Genomic DNA, 18,407 nt, shown 5'->3' on the forward strand with positions numbered 1-18,407 from the left:
TGGTTTCAGACACCCTCATTTTTTTAATGCTGAACTCCTAAAAAAGGGTGGAAAAGGACTCCCAGCCCTGCAGGTGTTGATTTTCCCCTCATGACTTTGGCTCAAAGTCCCCATCCTTTGGAGCCAACAGCCTGCATGGGAGGAGACAGGATTTTTTGGGCAAGCAACCCCAAATTTGTGAGGTTTTGAGCAGCTCTGCTTCATCATCCCTTCCCAGGGGGCTACAAGGAGGGACGTGGGGTACCCTCAGGGTATTTGCCGTTTATTTTTGGCTACTGGGACAACTGTCACCTGCTCTGACCTCTATCCTGAGCCAAGCTTTACACCACTTTCCTCAGCCAAATTTTAAACCAGTTTCCCCACCACTGTGGCTTAGGGATCTAGCTCACCAAGCCCCATGTGAAAATCTGCATTTTGCACATTCTCAACCCAAATTGATTCTTTCCCTCCCCTCAGCCAGCGCTGGAGGCCATGGGATTTTGGCACCTCCTGGTCTCACCTTGCTGGCAGCTGACTCACCACGGCCCCAGCAGGTTCATGGGACAGGTTTGGCCAGGACTGGGAGCGCCTGGATGGGGACAGCAGGGCCTGGCCTTGGCTGGTGGCAGCCAGAGCTTTTCCCAGGGCCCTGGGAAAAGGGACAGCTGCAGGGGCCGGGCTGGGGCCACCATCCCATGGGATTTAAGAGGCCCCAGGGCGCTGTTGGGATGTGAAACCAGCTCTCCCCGCTGACCATGAGGCTCCCTGTGCTCTTGGCTGCCCTGGTGGCAGTGGCCACCTGCACCGAGACCTTCGTTGGGTAAGGGGGCCGGGATGGGAACGGTGGCACCTGGTGTGGCAGAAGGAGCTGGTTCAGCCCTGAGGGAGCACAGGGAAAAGGCTCAGGGGAAATCCCCGGAATGGGGGGATGGATGGGTGGGGTTAGGTCAGACTAACGGGGCCGGAGCTCATCCCACACCCCCCAGCACCCCCTGACCCCACAGGCACCAGGTGCTGCGCATCGTCCCCCAGAGCGATGAGGAGCTGCAGAAGGTGCAGGAGCTGCAGGACCTGGAGCATCTGCAGGTACTGGGTGTGGAGGTGGATTTTGGGGACACCCCCCAGCTCATGGCCTTTGTTTTACACCCCCCAAGCAAAGCAAGGATGGGGATGGATGTAGTAATCGATTCTGGGAACCAAGCAGTGAAAAGCAACACAGGCTGGTGCTGGGGGGTGCATCCCAAGGCAGGATCTCACCCCTTATCTCCATTTTTCCCTGTCCAGCTGGATTTCTGGCTGGCTCCCCGCAGGCTCGGACTTCCCGTGGACATCCGTGTGCCCTTCCCCAGCCTGCAGGCGGTCAAAGCCCACCTGAAGGCTGGTGGGGTCTCCTATTCCATCATGATCGAGGATGTGCAGGTCAGCGGTGCTGCAGGGGAGGCGGGGGAGAGGTGGGATCCCATCAGTGGGAATGAGGCTCATCCCACCCTTGTCCCACAGGCCCTGCTGGATGCGGAGCAGATGGAGATGCTCCGCAGCAGCCGCCAGCTGTCGCTCGACACCAACACCTTCAACTATGAGGCCTACCACACCATAGATGAGGTGGGAAAGCACAAGATTTGGGGCATTTTGGGGGAAAAAGTTTGCTCTTGGGCAGGGGGTGAGCTGGGAATGTGACCCCCACATCTCTCCTTCCCAGATCTACAATTTCATGGACATGCTGGTGGCCGAGAACCCCAACCTGGTGAGCAAGCTGGAGATTGGCCGCTCGACCGAGAACCGTCCCCTCTATGTGCTCAAGGTGAGGATTTGGGGATCGTGATCCAGAGGGGAAAGTGGCGACAGGGACAAAGTCAACCCCCCAACTCTGCTCTCCCAGTTCAGCACAGGGGGCACAAACCGCCCGGCCATCTGGATCGACACCGGGATCCACTCCCGCGAGTGGGTGACACAGGCCAGCGGCGTCTGGTTTGCCAAGAAGGTACTGACACATCCCAAAAGGGCCACCCGGTCCTCAGGAGCTGTGGGATCCAGTTGGGTGATCCCACAGGGAGAACGGGGAGCCTCAAACCTCCATCCTCTCTAGATTGTCCAGGATCACGCGAATAACGAAGGTGTGGCCTCCATCCTGGAGACGATGGACATCTTCCTGGAGATTGTCACCAACCCAGATGGCTTTGCCTACACTCACACCACGGTACCGCCCCAGATTTCCTCTCCCTGGTTCCTACAGCTGCTCTGGATGGGGCTGGGGAGCAGGATTTGGGGTGTTGCATATCCCTGAGAGGGCAAAGCCTCCTCACCCACGTTTCCATGGGATGGGAAGGGGACCACCACGAGCTGTGGAGGCTCCAGCCCTGGGCACCAGCTGAGGTGGCTCTGCCCTTCCAGAACCGCATGTGGCGCAAGACCAGGTCCAGGCACTCGGGTGCCATCTGTGTTGGAGTGGACCCCAACCGCAACTGGGACGCAGGTTTTGGAGGTCAGAGCTGTCCCCTTTCATCTGTGGAGCATTTCCACTCTCCAGCTGGAGGCTCCAAAGCTGTTTCTGGCTCAAAGATCCATTGATGTCCCCTGGGGAAGAGGTGGGATTTGCTCTCCGTGGCAGAGCCGAGGGTTTGGGCTCCACCAGGGCTTTGATGTCCCCCAGTGACAAATGAAAGTCACCATACAAATCACTAGGAGTCCCAGGAGCATTCCTTAATCACCACCAAGGAGCTGAGGGGTGGGAATACCTCTTGGGCTTGGAAGCCCCCAAATTCCCACTGTGTTCTCACCATCCTCTTCTCATCAGATGCTGGAGCCAGCGGAAACTCCTGCTCGGAGACGTACCACGGACCCTACCCCAACTCGGAGCCCGAGGTGAAATCCATCGTGGACTTCGTGAAGAGCCATGGCAACATCAAGGCTTTCGTCTCCATCCACAGCTATTCCCAGCTCCTGCTCTACCCCTACGGCTACACCGAGACCCCGGCACCAAACGAGCAGGAACTGGTGAGGCCCATGTGCTTTGAGGGGCTGGGATGGGGTTGAGCTCTTCTGCTACTCCAAGGAGGAGCCACCTCTGTCCTGCATCCATTGGGAAACTGGGAGGAGCTTTGTTGCACCCAGAAAAAAGCTGTATCCCACAGGTTTTGGCTTGCTTTTCTCATCTTTCCCCCTTCCCTGTATTCCCAGCACGAGATTTCTGCCAAGGCCGTGGCAGCTCTGTCCTCCCTGTACGGCACCCGGTACGAGTACGGCAGCATCATCACCACCATCTGTAAGTGCTGGGCCAGCCCCAAAATCCCAAATCTCAAAACCATCCCTCACACCAGCCAAATATCCCATGGGATTCCTGTACAAAGCGATCGAGGCTCCAAATTCCACCCCCCATTTCTTCTCCTCTCAGACAGAGCAAGTGGATCGACCGTCGACTGGACCTACAACCAGGGGATTAAATATTCCTTCACCTTCGAGCTGCGGGACACGGGGCGCTACGGATTCCTGCTGCCTGCCAAACAGATCGTTCCCACCGCCAAGGAGACCTGGCTGGCTCTGAAGGTCATCATGGAGCACGCCCGGGACAACATCTACTGAGCTGGGATCAGGGCTGGAGCAGCTGGAGAGAGGGAAGAAGGCAATCAGTAAATAAATGGGAAGAAGGATGAGAACAGCTTGTGGTTGTTTGTCCTTTTTCCCAAATTGGGTGGAAAAGCCCTTCTGGAGCTGGAGTTGGTGCCAGCACAAACAGGGTGTGCCGGGCCAGTGGCCTGGAAAAGGAATTGATTGAAAGGGCATGAAAATAGCAGGAACAAAAAGGAAGGAAGGTGGTAGTTTTCCCTTTGATCTGGCAGAAGATGGAAAGGGAATTGGGCTCTGGGACATGAAATCAGCAGGATTTATTTGGTCTCCAGGAGAGCTGCAGAGGGACTGGGGACAAGGCCTGGAGGGACCGGACACAGGGAATGGCTTCCACTGCCAGAGGGCAGGGATGGGATATTGGGAAGGAATTCTTGGCTGGGCTGGAATTCCTATAGCAGCTGGGGCTGCCCCTGGATCCCTGGAAGTTTTCCAGACCAGGCTGGAGCAGCCTGGGATAGTGGAAGGTGTCCAGGAGTTGGAACTGGATGGGCTTTAAGGTCCCTTTCCCAGCCAAACCTTTCTTGTGTGATCTTTCCTTACCTGCTGCAATCCCTAGGGAATGGGGAGCTGAGCCCTTGCTCACTCCCAACTTTTCCAGGCTCTCAACAGCTCTCAAAGCTGCAAATAAATCACCCAAACAGATGCTGTAATTTACATTTTATTAAATTAAACAATTAAACCTCTCAGCCTCTACGGAGTTTGACTCTGCTCCAAACAATACCAAGAGTCCAAATCCACACAAATTCATTGAGATGGTGGGAAAGCACATCCAGTCCTTGCTTTGATTCCTTGGATTTGGAGGATCTTAAACAACTCAAGCCAGTTTTGTCCAACAGTTTCACCAGGAGGTTTTCATGCAGCACGGAGCAGCCAGGGATTCTGGATCTGTCTCCCACAGCTTGATAACAAAACCAGGATTTTTGCCAATGCAATGACACTTCCAAGAGCTCATGGAGCTGGAAACATTTACTCCCACAGCAGCAGGACCTAATCAGACTGAACCTGCCAGTCCTGAAATCAGCATTGTCTGATTTCACACTCAGAGTCACAATAAAAGATAAATGTGCTCAGGGATGTTGAGTCCTAAGCTGCCCAACAGGAAATTATGTGCCATTTCTCCTACTTTTTGTCCTTTCACCAGAATTATCCCAAAATCACCAGTGAGTTTTGGGATATTTTGAAGATTGTCTGCTTCAAAAAGGGGAAAAACCACTGAATCCAAAAATACACACAAACCCCACAAGCCCACAATAGCTAAACCAGGACCAGGCTCAGCAATGCCAGATGGAAAAACTGGAGAGCAGAATCCCTCTAAAATCACCTCCAAAGTGTCCCATAAGGCAGCTCAGGAAAAATCAGAGGATTCCCAGGTTATCCAGAAGCACCAATTTGAGGAAAACTCTGCTACTCACTTTCCAGGAAACCTTTATCCTGTTCAGTTCCTGATTGCAGGGCCCTGCTGGGTTTTAGGGACCCTGGTGAGGCAGCAGCAGCAAATTTTCCTTCAGCCACCCTAAACCTTAAAGAAACGCCTAAAAAACCACTGGAAAAGGAGTCATTGGAGAAAAAAACCTCCAGTTATTCTCCTCCAGCTCACCTTGAAAAAGACACAACTATTCACAAAGTGTCCACAAGCAAGCACGACTGTCACAGCATCAGCTGGGCAATAAAAAACATCTTTATTACGAATACTTCTGCTCATTATCATAATTTATTTTAAAAAAACAACAAACAACCCTTCCAGGATCTTCTCTCACTTTTGGCAAGTTGCTGAATGTCTTTATCTCTGCTAAAACCACCAAAGTTCGTGCTCACAGATGATTTGCGGCTTGTTCACCCTCATTCCATTCCATGGCTCCAGGCATGGCCGAGGAATGTTACGGACACAAATCCCTTCAGCTGGACTAAAAACTTTGCGGAACAGTTTCTACTGGTCCCAGCCTTTACTAGCAGTTTTCTCCCTCCCCTACAAAACCAGTTCTATCACCTCTGTCCAGCCCTGCACCCCAAGTGATGCCATTCCTGCTTCTAGGAAACATCATTCCAGCTGTCCAGCCTTACTCGAGCTGCCAATTCTCACCACGGCTGCTTTTCCCTGCCGATTCCTAAAACCACAACCGGGCTGCACTGCTCAGGATTCCCAACACCTGGATACTCATTTATTTCCAGGGCCTGTTCTGGATGCTGGTCCTGCTGTGGGAGCGGCTGCTCAGGGATCCCATGGTGCGAGCAGGGCTGGGGAGGCTGGGGTTGCTCCTCACGGATGAGAGCTTGGAATCATGGCCTGAAAGACCCCGGGTAAGGCGGCCTGTGGGAAAAACAACCCCAGATCACAAACTGGTTGTCCACAAGTTGTGGCTGCCCCATCCCTGGATGTGTCCAGCCAGGTTGGAGGGGCCTGGAACAACCTGGGATAGGGGAAGGTATCCCTGCCCATGGTGGGATGGATGGGGTTTAAGGTCCCTTCCCACCCAACCATTCCATGAGGTTGAAGCATATTCTGGTGATGCCCTGGAATTTTAGCTTTTCTATTTTTCAAATCCTGTACTGCATTGGTGTCACAGTGGAGACAGCCACCACACCCAGAGTGTCACCATGCAGTATCAGAAGGCTTCAACCCATACAGAGTAACATCACGTCACTTCAGCAGGCTGCAGGCACCTGCCCTTGTTCTTTACCCCCCTTTTATCCCCTGATGTTCATGCCATGCACCCGTGTGCCCTCTGCTCCCTGGGTGGTGGGTCAGCACACCTGGGCACCCCATAGCTCATTACCTTTAACACTGTTCACCTGCTCCTTCCTCACTGCTGTAGCCATTACTGTACAGCTCCCAATTACCACAAACTCTGTGCCTACACCATCCATCCATCCTTCCATCCTTCCATCCATCCATCCATCCATCCTGTCACAGCACATGTCACAGTGGAGACAGCCACCACACCCAGAGTGTCACCATGCAGTATCAGAAGGCTTCAACCCATACAGAGTAACATCACGTCACTTCAGCAGGCTGCAGGCATCTGCCCTTGTTCTTTACCCCCCTTTTATCCCCTGATGTTCATGCCATGCACCCGTGTGCCCTCTGCTCCCTGGGTGGTGGGTCAGCACACCTGGGCACCCCATGGCTCACTGTGCCAGTGCTGCTCACTGACTTTCACAGCTGTGCCCATTAGGGATGAAGCTCAGCCATAGCCCCACCCCAATTACCACAAACTCTGTGCCTACACCTTCCCACCCAACCATCCCATGGTGAGGCTGAAGCACGTTCTGGTGATGCCTTAGAATTTTAACTTTTACATTTTTCAAAGCATTAGTGCATGACTAAACTCCACATAAAAGGTTAATTAACTTCATCTGCCCTTAATGTACCTGAAGGTCTTTCATTAAATATATCCCCTCTTAATCTTTTAACTTTGCCTTGATGCCTTGTGAAGGCTGAGCTGGAGCAGAGGCTGGGCAGAGCTAAAGAACAAAGCAGGGATTTATTGCAAGGATCTCCTCCATGGATCCACCTTGGGCAGCACCAGAGCCCAGCCAGGGCTGCACCCAAGATGAACCCAAATGGTCCCAAAATGCACGAGCGCTCCCGGGGGCTCTCACTGGGATCAGCTCTGCTCCATTGGCACGTTGGAGTTCATTGTCCCATTCCAGCTTTAGCCCATGCAGTCCCATCCTGCTTGTTTTTCTCTCCTCAGCCCACGGTGTTTGTGCTCCTGGGCCTGAGGTTTGGATCATTTGTCCTTGGTGCCCAGCTGGAGCAGGAATTGTTTTGTCTCCCTGCTCTGTGCAGAGAGCTCACCATCCCATAATGTGAAGCTCAGAACCGCACACTAAAGCAGCTTAGAATGTGAAAATACAAAAGCCAAACCTGAGGCATCAGCCTGGCCCTGTGTTTCTAGGTAAGCCCAAAAAGGCAGCCCTGGACTCTTACTGGCAGTGTCTGAAGGAATCTGCTCCTCAGCCAGGTAATGCTTTAACTTCTGCAGGTCATCTGCAGAAAACCTCCATTTGTCCTCCGCACGCGTGGGTGGCACCCTGGGAGCCATTTTCCTCCGGGCAGTTCCCGTGGGAGCTGCCGCCTGGCAGGACACGGGGAGCGTGCCGGTGATCAAGCCCTCTGGGATCTTCTGGGCAAGGACCTTGAGGCCTGCAGGGACACAGAGCAGCTGTTATCCCAGCTGGATGGGTCAGGAGGGACCAGTCACGAGGGACTGATGCAGCTCCAGGACCAAAGTTTGGATGGAGAAATGTGGGCGGCAGGAGAGGGGGGAATTCTGCGCCTGTGCCCTGCTCAGGTGAGATCCCACATGGAGTCTAACTCTGGGGACAACAGCAGCAGGACGTGGAGCTGCTGGAGAGAGTCCAGAGGTGGCCTCGGAGCTGCTCCCAGAGCTGGGAATGTTGCCCTGGAGAAGGGAAGGATCCAGGGAGAGCTTTCAGCACATTCCAGGGGCTCCAGGAGAGCTGGTGAGAGACTGGGGACAAGGCCTGCAGGGACAGGACACAGGGAATGGCTCCCACTGCCAGAGGGCAGGGGTGGATGGGATCTTGGGAATTAGGAATTCCTGGCTGGGTTGGAATTGCCAGAGCAGCTGGGGCTGCCCCTGATCCCTGGAATGTCCAAGGCCAGGCTGGACCCTGGGGCTGGAGCAGCCTGGGACAGTGGGAGGTGTCCCTGCCCATAGGGACAGAACTGGATGATCCTTCAGTTTCCTTCCAACCCAAACCATCCCGTGATTCCACAACCCAGATCTTTCCCATCTCCAGATCCCACAAGCTGCTCCCCACTGTCCTTTTCCCCAGGAGGTCTGGGGGAGCTCTCCCAGCCCCACCTACCCCCAGATAACATGAAGAGGTTCTCGAAGCCCCTCTCACACATGGTGGTGGCCGCCTGGCTCGCCAAGCGCTCGTCGTTGTCGTACACGATGATGATTTTTCCATGGGCATTTTTCTGCCATGGGAATTGTTAAGGAGTCACTGCTGAACTTAAGAGGATATCGAAACATTTTAGGAAGCAAAAGAGACAAGTGGGATTGGGGAGGGAAAGACTCCATACTTGGCTTGCAAGCATCCAGCAGAAATGCTCTCTCTGCAGAATTCTCAGCGGCTCAGGCTTGCCAGACACAGCTTAATTCCCACTGGATTCAGCATTGCTTGAAGATTGGGAATGGCAACAGCCCCTTTGTTTACAACCTCCCCTCAGAATCAACAGCCTGGGAATGATCAGCCTAATCCCACTTAATAATCCTCTGTCTGTCCCCATTCCCATCAAGGTGCTGACAGGAAGCCAAAGGATTTGATGGATGCATCCCTGGAGCAGCAGCAGGAGAGCAGTGCCCAAGTCTGGCTTGGCCTTCCAGCAGCCAAAATCCAGGGAAATGCCAAATCCAGGCAGCTCTCACTGGAGTCAAGAGCAGCCTTGAGGAAATAAAATCCAGCACCTGATGGGGGCAGTGGAGCTGCACCAGGTAACTCCATCTCCTGTCCCACCCTTTTTGAGATCCCTAATTTTGCTTGGATAAACTCCAATTGATTTTGGGAGCTCCCACCAACATTCCCTCACGTTCCCATGGAAAGGATACATATTCCAGAATGTTATTTGTATACGGATTCATGGTTCTAGACAATGTTGCAATAGGGTAGGAATAAGCTGTAGAAGGGGAGAAAAAAAAAAAAAAAGAGGAAAAATCATCCAGAGGCTGAACACCAACAGCCTGGGATACAACAGCCTTGAGAACCCACTGAGTATGGGATTCACATCAGCTCAGGCCCCTCATCCCCTCCCAGGAAGGAGGGATGTGCTGGATAAGCACTGGGAACACCCAGTGATGTCCCAGCTGGGGGACAAAATGCAGCAGGGCTGTGGCCCAGAGCTGGAATCCGTGCCCAGGTGCCGGTGGGACCGTGGCTGCTCACCTCCCACGATGTGGCACTGCTCGTAGGCGTCGCGGTCCCGCACGTCCAGCAGCAGGAACGGGCAGTCGGGGTAAGGCCTCTCCTTGGCCTGGGTGTCCTCCTTCTTTGGAGAATCCTTCTCCACATCCAGCTCCCCAACCCCACTGATCACACTGCAAAGGGAACGGCAGGTTAAGGAATGCTTTTGTGGTTCTCCACCACTTCCAAGGCTGGGCAAGAGCTGGGATAAAGCTGCCTCTTCCAGCACCATCCTGGGATCTCTTCACATGGTGGGTTTGGAATTATTCTCAATCCCAGAATGGTTTGGGTGGGAAGGGACCTTAAGGATCTCATTCCACACCCTGCCATGGGCAGGGACACCTCCCACTATCCCAGAGTGCTCCAAACCCTGTCCAGCCCAGCTTTGGACACTGCCAGGGATCCAGGGGCAGCTCCAGCTTCTCTGGGAATTCTATTCCAGCCACTCCCCACCCTCCCAGCCAGGAACTCCTTCCCAGTATCCCTGTGTCACTTTGAAACCATTTCCTGTGTCCTGACCCTCCACATCCATACAAAACCATCACTAACAGGAATGCACATGACTGAGATGACCAGAGCGCTGTGTTATCCCCAAAAATTCTGGAATGTGGGGGCCTGGATGGAATCCCACAAACACATTTCTTTGTCAGACCTTCATCAGCTGACAACAATCTTGGGTTGCTGTTTAATCCAAACCCATTCCAACAGGAAATCCTGCCAATCCCCTCCCTCTCACCTACAAACCCAGGCTTTAATGAGAAATACAGGATAAAACCACTTAGCAGCAACTTAAAATCAGCAGCTGGGCTCAAATCATCATCAGCTACGACAGGAAGAAAATGATGCTAATGTGAGGCACCTCTGCAGCGTGGAGCGATGGGATTCCCCGGCTCCTGAGTTGTTCAGGAACAGGACAGGGCTGGGTGTCCCCTCGGGGCTCCCTTTCCCATTTGTCCCCGCTGCGTCGTCACCTGCAGCACCAGAATCTGGGGAGAGAAGAGGGCACGAGGAGCTAAGGAGCTGCAGGAGGTAAACAAGCAGGTTTTAAGGGCAGTTTCTATTCCTGGAAAGAAAAGTGTCACAGCTTTATCTTCATCCTCTTAATGAGGAGAATTTACCCAGAGCCTCCTTATTTAAAATAATAAAGAGCCAACAGATTTTTTAGGGCTTGAGCTCTCATTTGAAGAAGTCAATAAACCAGAATTTTTGACGTGGATTATGTTACTGCCAGCACGAGGCTTTCCTACTTGCAAACCCTTCTGTTTTTCAGGAGTGTTTCTATTCCCAGGCCACAGGCGCAGTTTTACTTTTCCATTTCTCCTCCTGATTAAGCCCTGCTGCAGTGCCAGCTCTGCCACTTCACCCCCTGGCAGTGACCCCCAGCTCACCCCCTTTGTCCCTGCCACCAGTGTTGTCACCTTGCAGCTCGTGCAGCTCCTCGTTTGTCACTTCTAAGGTTTCATTGGACAGAGAGGCGACCTGGAGAACCTGCAGGGCACAAAAAACAAGCAGACACTGATCCCCACATCCACAGCAGGGAAACACAGCAGGGAGCAGCTCAAGGAAAACAATCCAGGGGGAAAAAAATCTCGAGTCTGCAGGATCCCACTCTTTGCGTCTCCAAGTTTAACCTTCCCTTTCCTTCTCTCCTGAGAAGACAGTTTGGGGTTCTTTCTAGTTTGAAGCAGTTTTCTTGAACCAGCACTCCCCAGCTCTTTATTTCCTGATCAACTTTTCATTTTTTAAGATATCATGATTCGCTGCTTTTAAATAAAATAATGCACGGAAAGCCTTGAAGTCCCAACTGCCCACTTTCTGCAGTTAAACCTGGGTCAGGGAGGGCTGCAGACACAAAACTCAGATTTAGATGCTGTTTTACACAGCCTTTTTCTTTTGCAAGATGCTTGAAGATCCTTTTAAGTTAATGGACAAATCGAACAAGGAATAAATTTCAAAGACGGAGTCACCACAAACTTTAATTTGTAATTAAGGCATTTGGCCATTGTGTTGGAATTATTTGCTTTTATTAAAGGCAGGAAGAAGCCAAGACAGAATAATTACAACTAAAGCTAAATAATTACAGAGAAATTTTTATTCCAAGGAAAAATGTTGCTCCTACAAGATTTTGGAGGCCAGAGAGGGATCGGTACATACCAACTGGGCAAAAGTTGTCACCTTCAGCCTTTTAAACAGCTCATCCTTTTTATACCTGTAATCTACAAAAACAAAACAAAGAGGACAAGGTAAATTTTTAGTCCATTCCCAGTTTTTTTAGACACCAGGTCACGGCTTAATCCCAGCTTTTCTCCAAGACTCTTCCACAGACAGGCAGGAATTCAGGGCAGGTTTGTGCTGAAGGATGAGAGCAGCAAATCTGGAGAGTTTGTGAAATGCCAGTTATAAATAAAGGGTTTAATTAATCCCAGCTATAAAGAGAAATTTTAATGAAGACCAGTTATAAAGAGAGATCTTGTCCAGACATGATGAAGTGGAAGAGGAATATTTAGCTGCTTTTAGACTCAAATATGAATTTATGTTTTCCATGGTGCTGGGGCAGGAAGCAATTCAGGATTTCCCCCTTTCCCTGCTGTTCTTTGGGGCCCATTGGAGTCACAAAGCTCCTTAAACCAGAAGATTAATTTACTTTAATTTTTAATTTGTGTAAATTACAGCAGTGTCAGAGCATGGGGCATCGTGTCTTTGCAAATACCAAGCTAAACATGCAGGTTTCATCCTAACAATTAAAAAACCCAAGATTTTAATACTTTATCTGATAATGAAATTCTGATTTCTTCCACTTGCTGACAGGGATCTCTCAAGGAACGGGTAACTGACACAAGAAACTGGACTAATTGAGTCTTAATGGGTAATTAATACAAGAAACTGGCCTAATTGAATCTTAATCCCGAAGACACAGCTTAGGGAGGAAGAAAACTGAGCAGAGCTGCTGGCAAAGATCCAGAGTAGAGATTCCCAGAGCCAAGGTGGGAGCCTGATCCCATCCAGATCCTGCAGAGGAAGGGAGAAACCTCCTGGAGTGAAACAAAAGGTGTGAGGAGGAAAGAGAAGCCAGGATGGGTATCAGCAGGAACATCTAGGTATGGAATAACCTGTCCTGGGAAGCAACGGCAGCTTTGTCCTTTGGGAAGTGCAGGGCTGGGAAGGAGCTGGTCCCTCTCCAGCTCTTCAGCTCCTAGGGATAGCAACGGAGCTCAGGATCTTCGGCAAATCCACTCAGTTCAACGATTCTGAATCCTCTAAGACCATCTGCTGAATGCTCCCTTAGCTTAGGGGAGATGAGAAGGGGGAAGGGCTCCCCTGCACATTCCTGCAGCCACCACACAAAAAAATTCCTGTGGGATTTGCTTATGGAAATTCCCCAGCTCAGTTGTTTAGAGAGCCATGGGAATGCTGGAGGCTGGGATCTCTTCCCAACACATTCAGAGTTCCCAAATTCAACACCCTAGCCGAAATCATTTTGATCAGGCTGCAAAACAAGCAGCTCTTTGCTCCTCACAAGTCGTCCTAGGAAAGAAGGAGCCCTTCCAAAATACCCACTGCACATCCAAACCATGGGGCTGAAGCACAGGAGGCCCAGAAAATGGATTGCAGGATGAGGAGGTGCAGAAAATGGATTTCAGGATGTCAATTCCCTGGGAAATGACCCTTGTGGTTCTTGCAAAACCACCAGGCTTCAAACCTCAACTGAGGTTGTTAAATCTGCCTTTTAACTCAAAAAAACCCCAGCAACAATTTTTTTCCTGTAATTATTTCCCGTCTCATCTGCTCAGGGATTAAAATTGCCCGGCAAAGGCCAAAAAAAGAGCCTTTCTGCCGTGGCAAATAAACTTCATTTAGAAGGACAAACAAAAGCAGCAAAGCTTGGGAAGTGCTGGACGGATGAAAAACACCAAAGCAGAACCGCTGCCAAACGATGCAGCTCCTGGATGGCTCCTTCCCACCTCAAATAAGGGCTTTTTACCCCCAAAAAAGCCTCTTTGCCCTAGATCTTGCCTTTGCCACCCTAAACGCCTCCCCAGGCAGCTCAGAAGTGCTGCTTCCAGCTCCAAAAGCAACGCCACGTACCCGGTCCGGTCCTGGCGGATCCGTTGGAATCTTCTGACATGGTTTTGCTTGGAATGATTCTGTTTTCCAGGGATGGGCTCCTCAGGGCTTTGGGAGAGGAGGGAAACAAGAGCAGAGAGAAGGAAGAGCCCTCCTGTGTGTCCTCAAGCCAATCAATCCTCCAAAGGATGGAGCGTGGTGGGTGCAGCTCTTTAATTTTTGATGGCGTGGATTTAAATCTCTCACGTTACATAAGGGACAGAGAGGTGCCTGTGCTGGGGATTTAAATCTGCATCCAAAGGGTGTCATCTATCCCTGAGAAACCAAGGGGGAGAAGTTCCTCCACTCCCTGGGAGCACAAGGTGTCCATTCAGCCTGCAGAGAATGAGAGAGCTCCTCCAAAAAAGCAAAGAAGAGGAGGGAATAAAAGAACTGCACGGAACAGATCCGCGGCGAGATTGGAGACCCACAAAAAACAAGATTTTCAACACAAACAAAAAGCGAGGCAGCGTCCAGCACTGAAGTCTCAGTCAACAGAGCATTTTGGAAAGCTCAAGGTCATCCCTCTTTTCATTTTTTTCCCCCCCAAAGACCCGCAGTGTTTGGAAAGAAACCAACCCAAACCCAGCAAACCAGCCACAAACAAAGGCCTGTTTTGCACCAATAAATTCCCGTGAGCTCCCTCGGAAAGTGGGGCTGAGAACTAAACCTGAACATGTCAAATCCTAATTGATGGAGCTTTCAGCTCCATTCAGGGCTTTTTTTCACCTCCATAAATGCAGCTTTGAGGTTGAAGAGCTTTCCTGGCTCCCGATGTGAGGATAATCTGGGAATAAAGTCATAAATCACCGGTTTTATTGGGAAAAATGATTTGAAAAGCCTGGTTTTGGTGGGAAAATAAGAGAAATAAAAATAATTTGGGCCTCCATTAGTCTGAACAACCTAAAGCCTTCAAAATCTCAGTGTTTAGTGGTGGTGAAATCAATGTAAACACAAGGAATGAGCTTGGTTTTCTCCTGTCTTGGAGTATTTTGATAGGAACTTAAATTATATGAAGATAAAAGGGCTCAAGTTGTGACCTAAAAGTGAAACAGAAGTCTCAGAAATGATCCATAAATCTTCCCAGATCAGTCTAGCCTGGATTTCTTAGCTCAAGAGAGCTTCCAACAATAAAATCCAATGACAAAGAAGGGAGAAACTCAAGATTCCTGCTTGGATTTTGAAATTAAATCTGCGGAGATCTCCAAGGAAAACCTCCTGGAACTCATCTCCTGCTCTTTGAGCTTTGAACCAACCCGTTTTTAACCCATCCTGCTCCTCCCCAGGTACTCACTTCTTTTGATCTCTTCCAATTTTTCCATGTATTTTGACAAACTATTTCCTGTAACACAAAAAAAAAAAAAAAAATCAATTTATTACAATTATTTATTTTCTTCAGGCCTAACTGAGGCTTAACTTTTCATGGCTTGGAAGGAAACAGCTGTTGGTTGTAGATCCTCCTTCACAGTGGCAATGAAAGGCACAAAGAAGCCACAATTTTCCTCTTTTCTCTCAAGGAAAGCAGAACTAAACAGAAAAATCCAAGGATCTGCTGCTCCTTTCCCAGCATTTTGGTGGGAATACCACAAGATCACGTTACCGGATAAAATTCAGCTGCTTTAACAACTAAAAAACGAACCAAAAAAAAAAAAAAACCACCCACAAAGACACCCCCAATTCATTATCTTGGCCCACACCCTTGATGAGACACAGGAAAAAGTCCATGGACAGGAATTCCACGACCAGAAATTTCTATGGGAACCACCACAACAGAGCCTGACCCGGTCTGAACCCATTTAAGCCCCAAACTGTTCTTTAAAGAGGAAGAGTAGAAAACAATGAACAGGTTTCAAGACAACCAAGACTTGAGACACGCGGTCACCTACACACAGAGCATTTAATCTCAATTTCCAGCGGGGGTGCACGGTGCTGTGTGCGAAGGTAAATACGGATAAGCACATAAAAATGTATGTAAATACACGTAAACCTGCAGAGTTCGTGCTTGTTTTAGTTTCAGCTTTGAAGGAAAATTGTAAGTAGGAAATGTTTATGTTGTTGGCGACTGTAAATAGGAAAGTTCGGTAGTTTTTATAATATTTGGTGAGACAAATGATAGCCGCAATAAGGATTCTGCAGGGCTGGGGTGACTCAGCTCCGGGCAGAGACATTTAAGACATTAATTCTGTTTTTCTGTCATCCTACACCAACTTTGGGGTGGTTTTACCCCACAATAATTTCACTCACCAGTATCCAGACGAGTTTTTATATGTTGATACTTGGGATTCGAGGGGATGCGCCGCGTCAGAAGCTGGTTCAAAACGGAAAACACGAGAAGCCAAAGTTTAAAAAAAAAAAAAATAAAATAAAAACAAAAAACCCCAGAAGTAGGAGCAGAAAACGTCGCTTGAAGGGTTTCAGGAGACAGAAAGACAAGCGAGGAATTCCTCAATCCCCATCTCGGTATTCAACCCCCCCCCCCCCCCCCGTTTTCCCTCCGCGCGGAGCTCTCCCGGCCCCGGGGGCCGCGCGAACCGCCACCCCCCTCCTCCGCGGCCGTGCCCCGTGTGGCCCCGGGCCGCCCGCAGGGTGCGGGGAAGGGTGCGGGGAAGGGAAGGCCCCTCACGGCACCTGAGGGTCGCCGAGCCCGCCCCGCGCCGACATCTCCCCTCACGGCCGCCAGCCCCTCACGCGCGGCCGCGCTCCCGCCTCCCGCCCGCCCCGCAACTACGCCCGCCGCCATTGGCCGCCCGCCGCGCCCGCAGCCAATCGGAGGCCGCGCGGCGGGGAGCGCGCGCGTCGCCCGGCAACGCGAGGGACGCGGCGGGCGGGAAGCGGCGGGGGACGGGGGGGGGGGAAGAAGAGGGGAGCCGCGCGTGCGCGGGGCGGAGGCCACGCCTCCCCGGCCGCGCCCCGCCCCCGCCGGGAGAGCGCGCCCGCGGCGGCGGCGGCGGCGCCTGAGCGCAGGTGAGAGCGGCGCGCGCGCGGCCGCGGAGGCTCCGCCCCGCCGCGAGGGGGCGTGGCCTGGGGCGGTGGGGGAGGTCCCGAGCGCGGTCGGTGGGCGGGGTCTGTTGGGGGTGTGGCTCTCGGGGGCGGTGCTTTGGTGGGCGTGTCCGCTGCGGTGGGTGTGTCCCTTCCGGTGGGTGTGTGCCCTCCGATGGGCGTGTCCTGTCGGTGGGTGTGTCCCTTCCGGTGGGTGTGTCCCCTCCGTTGGGTGTGTCCCTCCAGGTGGGTGTGTCCCATCCGGTGGGTGTGTCCCCTCAGGTGGGCGTGTCCCTTCAGGTGGGCGTGTCCCTTCAGGTGGGTGGGTCCCCTCCGGTGGGCGTGTCCATTCCGATGGGTGTGTCCCCTCCGGTGGGTGTGTCCCCTCCGTTGGGTGTGTCCCCCCAGGTGAGTGTGTCCCGTCAGGTGGGCGTGTCCCCTCCGTTGGGTGTGTCCCTCCAGGTGGGTGTGTCCCCTCAGGTGGGCGCGTCCCCTCCGGTGGGCGTGTCCCCTCCGGTGGGCGTGTCCTGTCAGGCGGGTGTGTCCCCTCCCTTTGACCGCCATTGACTCCCTGAACCCCGTCGGGGTCGGGACCCCCCGCAGTGACCCCCCGGGCCCCCTCAGGCCCCCCAGTTCGCCCATGGCCCCACTGAAAGCCCCCCGCAATGAGCCCATGACCCCTCAATTGGCCCCAGCGACCCCATGGCCCCCCGTGGACACTTAGCGGGGTCATCACCCCTCCACCCGATCCCCGCGAGTCCACAACGCCCCTTCAGAGCCCTTATGGATCCACAGCCTTCCAATGACCCCGTGTTCCCCCTCAAACCCCAAATGGCCCCACAATCCCCCTCAGACCCCAAATGAAACTGACCTTCCCTCTCAGACCCCAAATGTCCGCTGGACCTGCCACATGGGGACATGCAGGTTCTGGGAATGAAGGAGTTTTGGGGCCATGGATGTGGGTTATAGGAATGAAGGAGTTTTGGGGCCATGGATGTGGGTTATAGGAATGAAGGAGTTTTGGGGCCATGGAGGTGGGTTATAGGAATGAAGGAGTTTTGGGGCCATGGATGTGGGTTCTGGGAATGAAGGAGTTTTGGGGCCATGGAGGTGGGTTCTGGGAATGAAGGAGTTTTGGGGCCATGGAGGTGGGTTATAGGAATGAAGGAGTTTTGGGGCCATGGATGTGGGTTATAGGAATGAAGGAGTTTTGGGGCCATGGAGGTGGGTTATAGGAATGAAGGAGTTTTGGGGCCATGGAGGTGGGTTCTGGGAATGAAGGAGTTTTGGGGCCATGGATGTGGGTTATAGGAATGAAGGAGTTTTGGGGCCATGGATGTGGGTTATAGGAATGAAGGAGTTTTGGGGCCATGGAGGTGGGTTCTGGGAATGAAGGAGTTTTGGGGCCATGGATGTGGGTTATGGGAATGAAAGAGTTTTGGGGCCATGGATGTGGGTTCTGGGAATGAAGGAGTTTTGGGGCCATGGAGGTGGGGTCTGGGAATGAAGGAGTTTTGGGGCCATGGATGTGGGTTCTGGGAATGAGGGAGTTTTGGGGCCATGGAGGTGGGTTATAGGAATGAAGGAGTTTTGGGGCCATGGATGTGGGTTCTGGGAATGAGGGAGTTTTGGGGCCATGGATGTGGGTTCTGGGAATTGAGGAAGTTTGGGGCCATGGAGGTGGGTTCTGGGAATGAAGGAGTTTTGGGGCCATGGATGTGGTTTCTCCGGACCTGGTGAGCTCAGTGGGAATGCAGCAGTTCCGGGGTGACCCCGGTGTCCCGGCT

General features: G+C 52.2%; 2 protein-coding genes across 3 annotated transcripts; one reads left to right on the forward strand and one right to left on the reverse strand.

The window, feature by feature from the left end:
• Positions 1-28: 28 nt before the first annotated feature.
• On the forward strand, positions 29-3,601 carry LOC137473572 (carboxypeptidase A1-like). Its single transcript, XM_068189341.1, has 10 exons — positions 29-799; positions 984-1,065; positions 1,264-1,581; positions 1,679-1,780; positions 1,859-1,960; positions 2,066-2,176; positions 2,371-2,461; positions 2,774-2,973; positions 3,157-3,241; positions 3,371-3,601. Exons 1-10 carry the CDS (start codon positions 735-737, stop codon positions 3,556-3,558), a joined length of 1,344 nt encoding a protein of 447 aa, XP_068045442.1. The 5' UTR covers positions 29-734; the 3' UTR covers positions 3,559-3,601.
• A 647-nt stretch (positions 3,602-4,248) lies between these two features.
• CEP41 (centrosomal protein 41) lies at positions 4,249-16,337 on the reverse strand. Of its 2 annotated transcripts, XM_068189343.1 has the most exons (11): positions 16,270-16,337; positions 15,886-15,949; positions 14,936-14,983; positions 11,692-11,753; positions 10,956-11,025; positions 10,397-10,523; positions 9,520-9,671; positions 9,186-9,253; positions 8,440-8,554; positions 7,535-7,750; positions 4,249-5,911 (listed from the first exon to the last, which is right to left on the reverse strand). In XM_068189343.1, the coding sequence occupies exons 1-11, from the start codon at positions 16,300-16,302 to the stop codon at positions 5,763-5,765; spliced, it is 1,104 nt and encodes a 367-aa protein (XP_068045444.1). In that variant the 5' UTR covers positions 16,303-16,337; the 3' UTR covers positions 4,249-5,762. The 2 variants fall into 2 exon arrangements, with proteins under 2 accessions (XP_068045444.1, XP_068045445.1); XM_068189344.1 differs by lacking the exons at positions 14,936-14,983; positions 15,886-15,949; positions 16,270-16,337 and adding an exon at positions 13,624-13,971.
• Positions 16,338-18,407: the final 2,070 nt, after the last annotated feature.

Source organism: Anomalospiza imberbis, chromosome 5 (genome assembly GCF_031753505.1).
Source record: "Anomalospiza imberbis isolate Cuckoo-Finch-1a 21T00152 chromosome 5, ASM3175350v1, whole genome shotgun sequence".
NCBI lineage: Eukaryota > Metazoa > Chordata > Aves > Passeriformes > Viduidae > Anomalospiza > Anomalospiza imberbis.

Bases quoted from the DNA above. Each gene is read 5' to 3' on its own strand.
- CEP41 (XM_068189343.1), bottom strand. From the start codon at position 16,302: ATGTCGGCGCGGGGCGGGCTCGGCGACCCTCAG. The intron at 11,754-14,935 runs GTGAGTACCTGG...TTGTTTTTGTAG, and splicing joins ATTGGAAGAGATCAAAAGAA to ATTACAGGTATAAAAAGGAT. The intron at 8,555-9,185 runs GTATCCTTTCCA...TTCCCATGGCAG, and splicing joins CAAATAACATTCTGGAATAT to AAAAATGCCCATGGAAAAAT.
- LOC137473572 (XM_068189341.1), top strand. From the start codon at position 735: ATGAGGCTCCCTGTGCTCTTGGCTGCCCTGGTGGCAGTGGCCACCTGC. The intron at 1,781-1,858 runs GTGAGGATTTGG...CTGCTCTCCCAG, and splicing joins GTCCCCTCTATGTGCTCAAG to TTCAGCACAGGGGGCACAAA. The intron at 2,462-2,773 runs GTCAGAGCTGTC...TCTTCTCATCAG, and splicing joins CTGGGACGCAGGTTTTGGAG to ATGCTGGAGCCAGCGGAAAC.